This window comes from Bombus vancouverensis, chromosome 2, assembly GCF_051014615.1.
Source record: "Bombus vancouverensis nearcticus chromosome 2, iyBomVanc1_principal, whole genome shotgun sequence".
In the NCBI taxonomy this organism is placed as follows: Eukaryota; Metazoa; Arthropoda; class Insecta; order Hymenoptera; family Apidae; genus Bombus; species Bombus vancouverensis.
Genome location: NC_134912.1, coordinates 2,347,855 through 2,360,045, shown reverse-complemented (window position 1 = coordinate 2,360,045; position 12,191 = coordinate 2,347,855). Strand labels below are relative to the sequence as shown.

Sequence of the window (12,191 nt, the reverse complement as noted above, 5' to 3'; positions counted from 1 at the left end):
GGTAGAATATTAAATAAAATACACTTTGTTAGAGATTTCCAATAAATCTGTGATTAATAAGTGACTAACTTATGGCTGATATGGTTGTATTATGTATTCTAATCAAGTATTCGTCTTTTCATGCTTAAAAAAACATATTTTCTTTTATTTATTATGTACCAAAAAAGTTCCTCAAAGAGTTGTATGGCTTTGCCATTAGCTTTTCCATAGAGCTCCAATATTGTGTGTTTACTACTTCTTGAAGTATATGAGATTTGAGCGCCAATTGTAGAATGTTTTAATTTGAAAATTACATCTTTTAAGAAAACTTCAAACTTTGCTTCAATATCTAGTCTAATTTGATTGATTTTGGGTTAAAATATTAGATTTTGTTGAAAAGGAAGAATTGTAGATATAAGAAGTTTTATAGGCAGAATTAGTAATTATATAATTTCTTTTTATTTCAATTATTTAACGTCGTATCAACCAATTGTATAAGTTATCAATGACTCAAGAACAATTTATTGTACAATTTGGTATGGGTTATGTATACAATTTATTCATAGCAAGATTGTTGAATGTATCTTTTTAAAAGTATAATATTGTAATGATGTAACAGTAATGTAAATCATATACAGAGGTATGAGTTCTCTTTTATATAGGGTGTTTGTTTAAAAAAATTGTAATTTTTCTATTTATTATATAATAATTTTATTGTGGGAACAATATTATTATTAACAATAAATAGTTTCATTTTTCAATATATTCTTTTTTCATTTAATTTATACCATTATAGTATCGTGAAATACAATAAAGTTTCTCTAATAATTGTATTTAAACATATTTAAAAAACGGAGGACATTAAATAATGTTGTAAACCAAACAATAAATTTACTGTTCCTTCGTTTTTTAAATATATTTCATCTGCTGTGTCCACACAACAAAGTAGTTCCAAATAAAAAATACAATTAAGTAAGTAGAAAGCAGAGGTTCAAATAAAATATAAAATTAAACAAACTAAATCATTCGTTGGAAGAGGGAAAGGAGAATCGGCAATGGAAGGTATAGCTTTCAAAGCGATAATTTCACCTATTGACCATTACTACACGGGTTCGTAATGATGAGACACCATGAAACGATTGCGTATATTTGACAAGATGATGTCGTAACGATACGTGTTGTAAAAATAGAATAAATTATAGGATATTTAGAATCGATTTAGAAATCGATAAGCGTTGATTAGAAACCGATTATCCTGGATTGTATATGTTATCAAGGATTTTCTTAAAGTTGTGCACATAAAAAAAAGTACAAACTAAGTGAAATATAATTTTGACACAATTAAAAACTATTTAGTATCTAAATACTAAGAAAGAATCAATAAATATGTAGAAACTCAAATTGCCTTTCATTTTACATTTTATATCCAGAATCCTCCTATCCTTATAATTATAGCAACTTTTTGGACGTCTTCTTTATCTTTATGAATTATAGAAAATGTTATATTTTCTGATTGTACTTCCTAAATTATGCGAATTCATTAAAATACTTCAAACTTGTCTTGAAATGATATAAAATTGTTCGTTACACATTTTTTCTTATGGATAAAAAATTATTCCGTGGAATACGACAGAAAAATAAATTTTTAAATAAATAATATCTTAAAAAATATTTTCATTTTTTACATATTCATGTGACAATCTAAACTAGATATTAGGTTACCTATTTGATATAATTACATACTACGTGTTCCATTAGTTTATTGAGATTTATTACATATTACAATAAACTGAATAAATTATCGATATATTTAGATAGAATTTTACTACGTTTTCGGAAACACAAAATTATTCTGAGAACTGTCTTTTTTCTACAACTTCCTTTCATCACTTAGACTACATAGGTAATATATGTAGTTTAATTCAGTTGTAGTCATCAAGCATACAAATATATTCATTATTTCTATAATTAGCCGTAACTTATTTTAAATGAGTTTTCCAAGGGAAGGGAAGTCGCGATCTTCGATTTCGCCAAACCAACACACTTTTACAACGAAGGCCGAGCAACCATAAGGTGCCTTTAACAGGACTAGGAAAGGTGAAAGGTGAATTTATCGTGAAACCATGCAATTTTTGGCAGAAGGAGGGCCACTATAAAATTCGGGACGTTTCTCAGTATCGACATCAGTCTTTCAATCGGGACTAACCAAACATACACATCCATCTTCAAAATGAAAACCGTAGGTATCATAGTAAATGATACAGAGATCAATTACAAGTTCAAATAGATATAAATTATTGAAAAAACCTGATTATAAAATAATTAGAAGAACATAAAATACTCAATATTTTATGTATATTGATCTTTGTCTAATTTTAATTTACTATACGTATAGCTTTCGTTTTTACATATTCTAGATACAAATAAATTTGCAATTTTTATTATTTTCATTTTTTTAATCTGTCCTACTGTAATGTCGAGATAAATTTAAAGGTAAAAATATTACAAATTTCTTTTGTATAGATATATTTGATATAGTAACACGCTAACAAAAATAATTAATTATAAATGTGTACATCAAAAATAAATTGATTATAGGCAGTTTATCAATTGTAAATTTTTATTTCCTAACTTTGTTGGTGTATATGCTATTTAATTAATAAATATACTTTAATTTCTCTTAGATCATTGCTTTTGCCGCCTTTGTCGCTATTGCTGTAGCAGTTCCTCTACAAGAACATCAGGAAACAGTCGTCGTGAAAGAAACTCCTTCTGATAATATCGGTCTTGGCAGTTATAACTACGGTTACCAACTTTCCGACGGACAAGCTAAACAGGAATCTGCAGAATTAGTCAATGATGGATCTGATGGACAATTCCTGACAGTTCGCGGCAGCTTCTCCTTTGTCGATCCAAATACCAATGTTGCATACACTGTGAACTACGTTGCCGACAAGGATGGTTTCCATCCACAGGGAGAACATCTTCCCCATGTTTAAATGATACAAATATTTGACATATGACATTCACCAATTGCCACACTCCAAGTACCATCTACGAATTAAGGCGAAAACCACGATTACATTAGATTGATTTTGTTGTTGTTGAAATCTATATAGTACATATTTTATGTGTATTTCACCATAAAAACAATTGTACAAATGTACAATGGTACATTTCTGTTTTGTAACATATCTATGTTAATGTTTAACATATAATATAATTATTAAACAAGCTACTTGTTTTTATATACACTCTTTTATTCATAAGTATTATATTTCTATCCTGTCTTACACATGCATGTATTTCATACATAGTGCCTATACATATATATGTGTATGTACTGATGTCAGGCCACAAAAGAGATATGAAACAAACGTGACCATTTTCGATAATGTTCTCATTAGTTACTATATATTCCTCTAAATTAAATGACGAATGAATTAAATACAATATGTATATCGTTCTCTTAAGAACCATTAAGCACAGACGTGATATTTGGGGTGCATTAACTATTAACTGATGGTGATATGAAACTCAATGCATTTTCACGCATCTCCCTCCGCTTATATTCCTTTTTACGCATCTTTTTCCATTTATGCGTGTTTTCATACGTCTCTTCCAGTTTCTGCCTGTTTCCACATCTTTTCACTAGCTTGCTCCCGTCTCCACCAACTTCCTCCTGTCGTCGTACAGTGTCGCCCTCTTCGTCTAACACAAGACATACATCTTTCCTTGTCACACACTGTCGCCCTTTTTGTGCAATACAGCATATTGTAATATCGTAAGGTAGTTCGAATTAGAAATCGGTTGAAAATAGAAAAACCGTGTACGTCGTCTTTCTGTGGTTCGTTTACATTTTTTACATTTAAGAGTGCCTATGTGACTAAAGGCACGTAGTTGGTAGTTCTTACATAGGTATGAGGAAAACAATAGACAACGTTAGAAGGACGGTTTCGGTATCCAAGGCGAGACGACCAAAAGATCAGAGTGTGCGAGTCGAAAAGTGTGCGTGTTGCGAGTTAGAGCTAATTGAGTTGTCGAAGAGTAGAGTCGTTAGAGGTAATCGAGTCGTCGAAGAGTAGAGTCGTGAGAATTGATAGTTGTTAGAGAGAGAGTGTGTGTGTTAGATTCGTTGTGACGAGAGTGGTCAAATAACTGTAAAGTTATTTACACGATATTAATTTAATTTCCACGATATTACAATATGTATCCGTTTTTGTCGTACACTAATGCGTAAGGGAAATAACTACAACTTGAAGCATGATAGGTGGCAAAACATGACTTGCTCGTAGTTAAGGAATGCAATATTGTACGATAAGCACAAACATATGCTCTCGTATTAGACAGAAGAGCGACAGTGTACGATAAGGTCAGAAGTACAAGCGGTTCTAGATAGAGAGGACAATAGTATGTGACAAGGACAGAATATGAATGGTTCTAAACACAGAAAGCACAGAAATACTGTGCGACTAAAACAGATGATACGAATGGTGCTAGACAGAGAGAATGAATAAAGGTCCGCAAATTCTCCTCAATAGAGCAAAGCATTAATTGGTACAAGTAATACTTAATAAATATATTTCAGCAATTTCTACAGGAAGGCCTGAAGGAGAGGAACGTTGATAGCGAGACCGAATGGATGGTTGTGAACAGGCGAAGAAGGATTAGGAGTACAATAGATAAGGCAAATGTTGAGGTGTATGACAGCAAAGGAGATAGGGAAGAGAGGAGAGAAAAACAAACTAGCAAAAGAAGTGAAGCAATCCTGGTTAAGGTTGGTCAGGATGCGAACCGCTTCGAAGCTTATAAAGAAATAGCGGGTGCCAAAGATGCCCTGAAGGAATCAACTGGTGTAAGGAAGACCAGGGCAGAGCACATTTTAATAGAAATCAATAACAAGGTGTCGGCGGATGAGGTCGCGGAAAAGTTAAAGGAAGGAGTTGGAGATCCTATCTTTAGCGAATAGAGAGACGCTAGAGATCAGAAATATAGATCCCATCGTTACTAGGGAAGAATTAACTGAGGACATAGCCACCGAGCTGAATATAAGAGACGTAAGGTGGATTACAATTAAAGCATTGAGAATGGCACCTTGAGGAACCCAGCAGGCGGTGGTGGTTGTTCCAGGAAATAGCGTTTCCCGGGAGAGAACCAGCGTTAGGATTAGGACGGGATTGACGATGGCGATAAGTAGAGTCATTTCAAACATCTTAAGATGTTATAGATGCCACATGCTGGGGCATAACGCAGCGAGATGTACGGCGATAAGTCCAGGGAGGGAGCTATGTCGGAGGTGCGGGGAGAGGGATCACACCATAAATGAGTGTAAAAATGAATCAAGGTGTGTAATAAATGCAAGAGAAAATAGAGCCAACCTTAGACACTTAACGGGATCATTGGCATGCCCGGCGGTGAAGGAGAGGATAAGAGGTGTAATTAGACCCACAAGATCCACAAGATAAAAATATTAATAATAAACCTTAATAGGTGCAGATTGGCGCAAGATTTGATGTATCAATATGCCTGCGAAGCTAAAGTGGATATGGCTTTTATTACAGAGCCATACCAACAGCAGTCATATTGATACAATATTGATGACAAAGGAGATGCATCGTTGTGGGTGACATTGTTCAGAGGCAGCACCCGGACGAGAGTACCTTAATGATTAGGAACGGACTTGTTGGAATTAGAATCGATGACGTGTACTGCATTGGGGGGGGGGGGGAGTTACTGTTCCCCCAATATTAGACTAGTAGTATTTATAAATACTTCAGCGATATGGAGACCATGATCCGGATAATCAAGAAGAGCCATCCCACAATGATGATCGCCGGCGATTTTAATTCTAATGTTATCGCGTGGGGGGGGGGGGGGGTTATAGAACTGATCGAAGGGGCACGAGCCTTATGGACATGCTAACTAAGAAGGGTATCGTACTACTCAGCATGAGAGGTGGACACAGGTTCTGTAGGAAGGGTAGGAGGAGTTTTATTGACGTAATAAGTACGGACAAAGGACTGACTAGTAAATACGCCGGGGGTAGAATTCCGAAGGTGTGGACTACCTCGGACCATAGCTATGCTCTGCACGATTTTGCGATCGACATACGATTTGCCAATTCAACGTAACAAAAGAGAGCCATTTTTAAAAAAGTTAATTACTGGGGATGAAAGTAGGGTTCTCTACGACAACACTGCGCGCAAGTGACCTTGGTCGAGTCGAGATAAGTGTCCTCCAACGGTAGCAAGACCTGGACTTCATCCCAAGAAGGTGCTGCTTTCAATTTGTGAGACTGAAAGGGTATCCTCTACTACGAATTACTTCCGGAAGGGCAAACGATCAGCAGTGAAAAATATTGCACCCAACTCGAAAAACTTAAGGAAGCCATTATCACAAAACGTTTTGAAGTGGTGAGCAGACGTGGCGTCGTGTTCCAGCACAATAACGCGAGGCCACACGTTTCTTTAGCGGTGCGAACGAAACTTCTAGATTTTGATTAGGATATTTTACCACATCCTGCATACTCTCCAGACCTTGCACCATCAAACTATTATTTATTCCTCTCCCTAAAGAATTTTCTTCGCTATAGAAAATTGAAATCAGTAAACGAAGTGAAAAACGGCCTCGAAGAATATTTTAAAAGTAAGCCAAGAGAATTTTGGAAACATGGCATTATGATGCTCCCGGAGAGATGGCAAAAGATGGTAGAAGAGAAAGGATCATACATTATTTAAGAAAGGTATACAGAAGGAAGCATATTTTATACTTACCTCCTATTAAAAAAACGAAAAGAACTTTCCGAACAACCTAATATAAGACAAGTAAAATTAATATTATCTGTTGCAGGATTACTTTTGCTGCAACATCAGGAAATTGCAACAGGAGGCATAGTGATTTTTCGACCATTCGCGGAGAGACGCGATCGCGAGAAAGCACGTCAACGGGAGTCGTAAATTCCCGTTACGATTAGATAATCAACGCCACGAAATGACCGATCCCCTGATTTCTGTTATGATAATAGGGGTGGTTCAATTGAGCTTACGCTGAATTAACAGGTATAAATTAATGTTTATTCCAACAACTTTGTAAAGAAGATAATTACACTGAGACGTATGTACAAGTTAAATAAATGATTGATTTAAGGATAGAAACCCGATAATGACATGTTGTAATTAGTTCTAAATAATTGTTACTAACTTTGTCTCATTATATTCCTTGTTTTGAAATTATGTTTAAGGCTTACAAATGTATTTATGTTGTAACAAATAGCATAAATTATTAGTTCCTAAAATATTGCATGAAACGCTACTATTAATTTATATTAGTTTTAAAGAAATTCTTGAACAATAGTTATATTATAAAAATAAATTTGAATTATTCAAGTTAGAATTAAGTTTTATTTGTTACTATATCTATGTTCTGCGAAACACAGATAATTAAGTACGTTAATTACTATAAAATTAGTTTTATTTGTAAAGATTATTGTATAATTTTTTAAATTCAATTAATAATTCGAATATTTTATAATTTATCCTTAACTCTGTCTACTTCTCACCCTCCATCCTTATCATTTTCACAAGTTGAAGTGAGACTTCAAAAATTCAACATAAATTAAATAATAAAATTAAATAAATAAACAAACGAAAAATGTAAATGAACAAACCAATGTATGTAAATTTTTATGATTTCTGGAATATGATATTGAAGTGGAGGACGTGTTACGTCTGGTGACTCTCTACCTAGACCAAGCCACACACCGCGGGCAAGATGGCAGTCAGATGTCTACACATCCTTACTGCTGTTATTAAATAGATTTTGGGGTTCGATATTTAATTGATTCACACAGATTAGTTTTGTATACTCTGTATTTCACCAACATGTACAGCCATTACAACACCGGACACTCTCCGATAATTAACACGTGGCGGACAGGGAAACAAAAGAGCGTCGTTAGTAGTCGTACCAACTCTACATGTAGGAACTAGTAATCATACCAACCAAACATTTTTCTCAACAACTGCGTACCCTCGATATTCTTAAAGACCCTCCATAAATCTTAGGAATTTCATAGTTAAGGTTCTTCAGACCAAACAAGCATCTTCTATTTCGAATGTTCCTTAAGTTTATTGTCTATTACGGGTTGACACGGAAAAGTTGGTTTTTCTCATGTATGATGCTTCCCACTAGCAACTTTTTCTTGGGGGCAGTTAGCACCCTTATTCACCCACCAATCTAGAAAATTATCCAATTAACAGAAAAGTCTATTTCCCTCATTCTCCTAACGAAAACTTGTCCTTAACAAATCAGCTCATTTCGTGTACTTAGACCCACCCATCACAAGTTTTCCTCCGCAGCATCATCTTCACAGAAAGTCAGTCGTTATACATTTTTTGACCCGTCACTATCTAAGCTTACATCGCGTACTCTACACTGTAGCTTTATCTACCAATCGAAACCTAATTATACTCTATCAATATCTCTCTACTCAACTAGTTGTTTGAATAAACTGTAATTTATACTTGTTAATTCAGTATATACTCAATTGAACCACCCCTATTACCCTAACAGAAATAAAGGCATCGATCAGTTCGTGGTGTCGATTATCTAATCGTAACGGAAATTTACGACTCTCGTTGACGTGCTATCTCGCGAGCGCGTCTCTCCGCGAACGGTCGAAACAGGACGTGTAGGGTGTTATTAAAGTACTCGGTGTTTACCTTCAATAGCGTCTATTCGGTGACTAGCGCACGTCGTTTTAGGTCAGGCTTTATAATTCCCAGAGGGTAGTGATCTGTAACTGCGAGTGCGTACAACTCGTAAAAAGCTTTCCGTAACTGATTTTGTTGTTATTAAAACTAACGTAACAAAAAAGGGAACTAATGGAGGCCCAGATTCATAGCTGATGAACGGATTTTCACAGCGAGCAGGTGTCCTCATTGCTGCATCATCCAAAATTGCGAGCGGTGGTTTTCTCTGCAACTCAAATTCGCACACACCAAATCTGTAATTTTGGCTTATCTCTACTTGCTCAATGCTAAAAAGAAATGAATAGAATATTTAATCATTAATAAGCACTTATATTCAAAACCTTATATTATATTAACCTATATATCATATTAACGAAGCAGCAGTAGATACAAAAGTTTTCAATAACTGTGCCGGTAAAACAGCAAGACGTCGGTAGATGGATATCACAAATGTTATGTATATTCTATACCTCGTCGGTGATGTCACGTCTATCCTGCCCTTAATCAATGGTGTCTCATCTATTTCGTACCTCATCGGTGGTATTAAGTTTGTTTCTATGTTATCTACAGTTACACCTTTTTCCTTTTTGCCACAGCAGATTTGAGCACCATCTGTAGATAAGATTTACAAACAATATTGCACACGTCGCATAATCGCAATATTTGACACGTCTTGTAAGTTTCGCGTGTGGCAATGTGGATACTTTTTACGTGTTGTTTTTATGAGATTTATTAACTGTAGCAAACCGTTTAACTGGGTGCAAATCAAACACGTGATGATGTTCTCTATTAACAATCACACATTATCGAATGATATTACATTATAGTAAATGTTTAAATTAATGTACCATCGAGGTTAGAAATACCGAATTAGTTATGCGATGTAACTGATTTGAAACATCGACCAAACATGCCGAAATTCCGAATGCTTCCACGTACTTCGCGAATCGTGGCATTATGCTCCGCCGCGAATTTCATAAACGCGGCAGATCGAGTTATAATGCCTATAGCAATCGTTCCCATGACCGATGAATTTAAATGGGACTTGTATTGGCAAGGCTGGGTACTTTCTGCCTTTGCCTTTGGTTATTTTACTAGTCAGGTATATTCGAATATTTAATATTATAAATCTTTTATGATTTATTCATTTTTAGTTTAAGGTACTATTCACATTCATTGTATTTATTTTATTAACTTTTACATTAGATTATTGGTGCAAATACAGCAAGTCGTTTTGGATGTAAAATGGTATTAATGTTGGCTGTTTTACTGTGGTCTGTTAGCACAGTTATAACTCCACTCTTGGCTCAATCAATTCCATTGCTCATTATTTGTCGAGTTCTTTTGGGACTTGGAGAAGGCCTGGGTAAGATTTTAATAAACAGATATATAAATAGTTTCGTAAAGTATAGTGTTTTATTTATCACTGTCTATTGCTACTAGGTCTGCCAGTTATTTTTCACCTATTTGCACACAATGTTCCTGTAGAAGAACGATCTAGAGCATTTGGATATCTTGTGGCAGCTGGCTCTGTTGGACAAGTTGTTGCATCTGTTGTAAGTTTGAATTTTATATAATGGAATTCTATTTATTTGGAAATATTTATTGACCATTGCTTCATTCAAAATACTTACAGCTGTGTCCTCATCTGTCATGGCAAACAGGATTTTATTTATTTGGAACAATTGGCATCATATGGACGCTTCTGTGGTTAATGTTATACGATGAAACTAATTCCCAGGATGAAATTCCATTATTTGTACCTAAGGTAGTCGATTCATTTAAATTGTTGTCTTGTATGAATATTATATTTAAGGATGAATTAATATTTCATAATTTGAAGGTAACACAAAATAGAAATCTGCGTTGGACTGAATTCATTTCTCATTGGCCTTTATGGGCATTGTATATAGCACATTTTGCAATGAATTGGAGTAATTACATAATAATGCAATGGTTGCCAACTTATCTAGCTAGAAATCTTTCCGCCAATAAAGAAAGTATTAGTTTCACAGCATTTCCATATATTGTGAATTCTCTTGTTGGTATTGGTATGTATTATTTAACACCTAATAAAAAAATTGCTAAAAATTGATAATTAAATATCTTTACAGTTGCTGGACATAGTGCTGACAATCTAATACAGAAGAGATGGCCAGTCCTATCTGTAAGAAGATTAATGACAAACATAGGTTTGATTGGACCAGGTGCATTTTTATTAGCATTCTGTGCTGTAGACAATTTACTTGCTGCAGTAATGTTAGTATCAAAATTAAATTAGTACGTATACGATAATTTTTATTCTAATTATACAGTATAATTAGATTTTGTTTTATTATAGTTTCGTGTCAATATCTATGGGACTCTGTGCGTGTAATTCTGCAGGACATCTTAGTAATCACGCGGATATAGCACCAAATCACGCGGGAATCACGTTTGCGGTTTCTAACACTATAGTACGTAGCTATTTTTATTATAATGATATGATTTATTATATTAATATGATAAATATTTTGCAAATAGATTAGTAATTTAAATGAATATTTTTAGGCAACGATACCGGGTATTTTGTGTGGTCCGTTAACAGCTGAACTAGTGACCGCGTCACATGGTCGTTGGTTGCCTGTTTTCATGTTAGCAGCAGCAATTAATTTTACAGGGGCCATCATATACCAAAGTCATAGTTCAGCGCTTCCAGTATTGTGATATGTGCTGAGTAAAATGAAGTTTACAAGTATTTATTATCAGAGTCAACGAAGAAACATGATTGATAAGAACTTATACAAGCATACCTTCCTGGGTCATGATCGCTGGATACGATTTTTAATGAAAATTTTAAACATTTATATGATACCAGTATGGCATGTTTATACGTACATCGTACATTGGTTAGTTGAAGACATATCAAAATACTGGGCATGTATGCTATAAGAGAATTTCATATATTCCTTGCGTTCAGTTTGCAGTTTACGTCAACGTAATGCAGGTCATTCATTAGAACAGTGCCATAATTTTATGCACGCAATGGAATTGGTTGAATGACTCTCTTACCAATTTGTAAAATACATTAGCCTAACTAATTATTGTTTTTAATTTGTATATGTTTTAATAATAGCTAACAAAAATACCTTGTGATACGTTTTAACACATACATAAGAATTCTCATTTTTTAATATAGAAGATAAATGTATATTCTGTAAAACATAAGACTGTATATAAAAGAAAAACAAAGAAATTAATTTTCACATATTTCAATTTATACATATTTGAAGCACTTTCAACATAGAAAGATATTATAATTAAGCAATGTACTACATTTAATGAAAAAAAATATGTTTTCTATATGGTTTAAAATATCTTTCAAATATTACTTCCTACATCTTTCCTTTTATACTATTTAATTTTGTTATATAATCCTATTTAATCACAAATATGAATTCAGTTTTATGGAATGTATTTTAG

General features: G+C 34.1%; 3 protein-coding genes and 1 long non-coding RNA gene across 4 annotated transcripts; all 4 read left to right on the top strand.

The window, feature by feature from the left end:
• Window positions 1-2,102: 2,102 nt before the first annotated feature.
• LOC117163947 (flexible cuticle protein 12-like) lies at window positions 2,103-3,047 on the top strand. Its single transcript, XM_076627231.1, has 2 exons — window positions 2,103-2,114; window positions 2,664-3,047. Exons 1-2 carry the CDS (start codon window positions 2,103-2,105, stop codon window positions 2,976-2,978), a joined length of 327 nt encoding a protein of 108 aa, XP_076483346.1. The 3' UTR covers window positions 2,979-3,047.
• A 1,046-nt stretch (window positions 3,048-4,093) lies between these two features.
• Window positions 4,094-5,581, top strand: LOC143304867 (uncharacterized). Its single transcript, XM_076627344.1, has 2 exons — window positions 4,094-4,498; window positions 4,568-5,581. Exon 2 carries the CDS (start codon window positions 4,622-4,624, stop codon window positions 4,946-4,948), a length of 327 nt encoding a protein of 108 aa, XP_076483459.1. The 5' UTR covers window positions 4,094-4,498; window positions 4,568-4,621; the 3' UTR covers window positions 4,949-5,581.
• Window positions 5,163-5,566, top strand: LOC143304873 (uncharacterized). Its single transcript, XR_013061516.1, has 2 exons — window positions 5,163-5,323; window positions 5,470-5,566. It is a non-coding gene; the product is annotated as an uncharacterized LOC143304873 (long non-coding RNA).
• A 3,793-nt stretch (window positions 5,582-9,374) lies between the features above and the next one.
• LOC117163945 (uncharacterized) lies at window positions 9,375-12,071 on the top strand. Its single transcript, XM_033346692.2, has 8 exons — window positions 9,375-9,831; window positions 9,936-10,095; window positions 10,173-10,285; window positions 10,366-10,497; window positions 10,573-10,780; window positions 10,844-10,988; window positions 11,071-11,185; window positions 11,280-12,071. The coding sequence occupies exons 1-8, from the start codon at window positions 9,640-9,642 to the stop codon at window positions 11,433-11,435; spliced, it is 1,221 nt and encodes a 406-aa protein (XP_033202583.1). The 5' UTR covers window positions 9,375-9,639; the 3' UTR covers window positions 11,436-12,071.
• The last annotated feature ends 120 nt before the right edge of the window (window positions 12,072-12,191 follow it).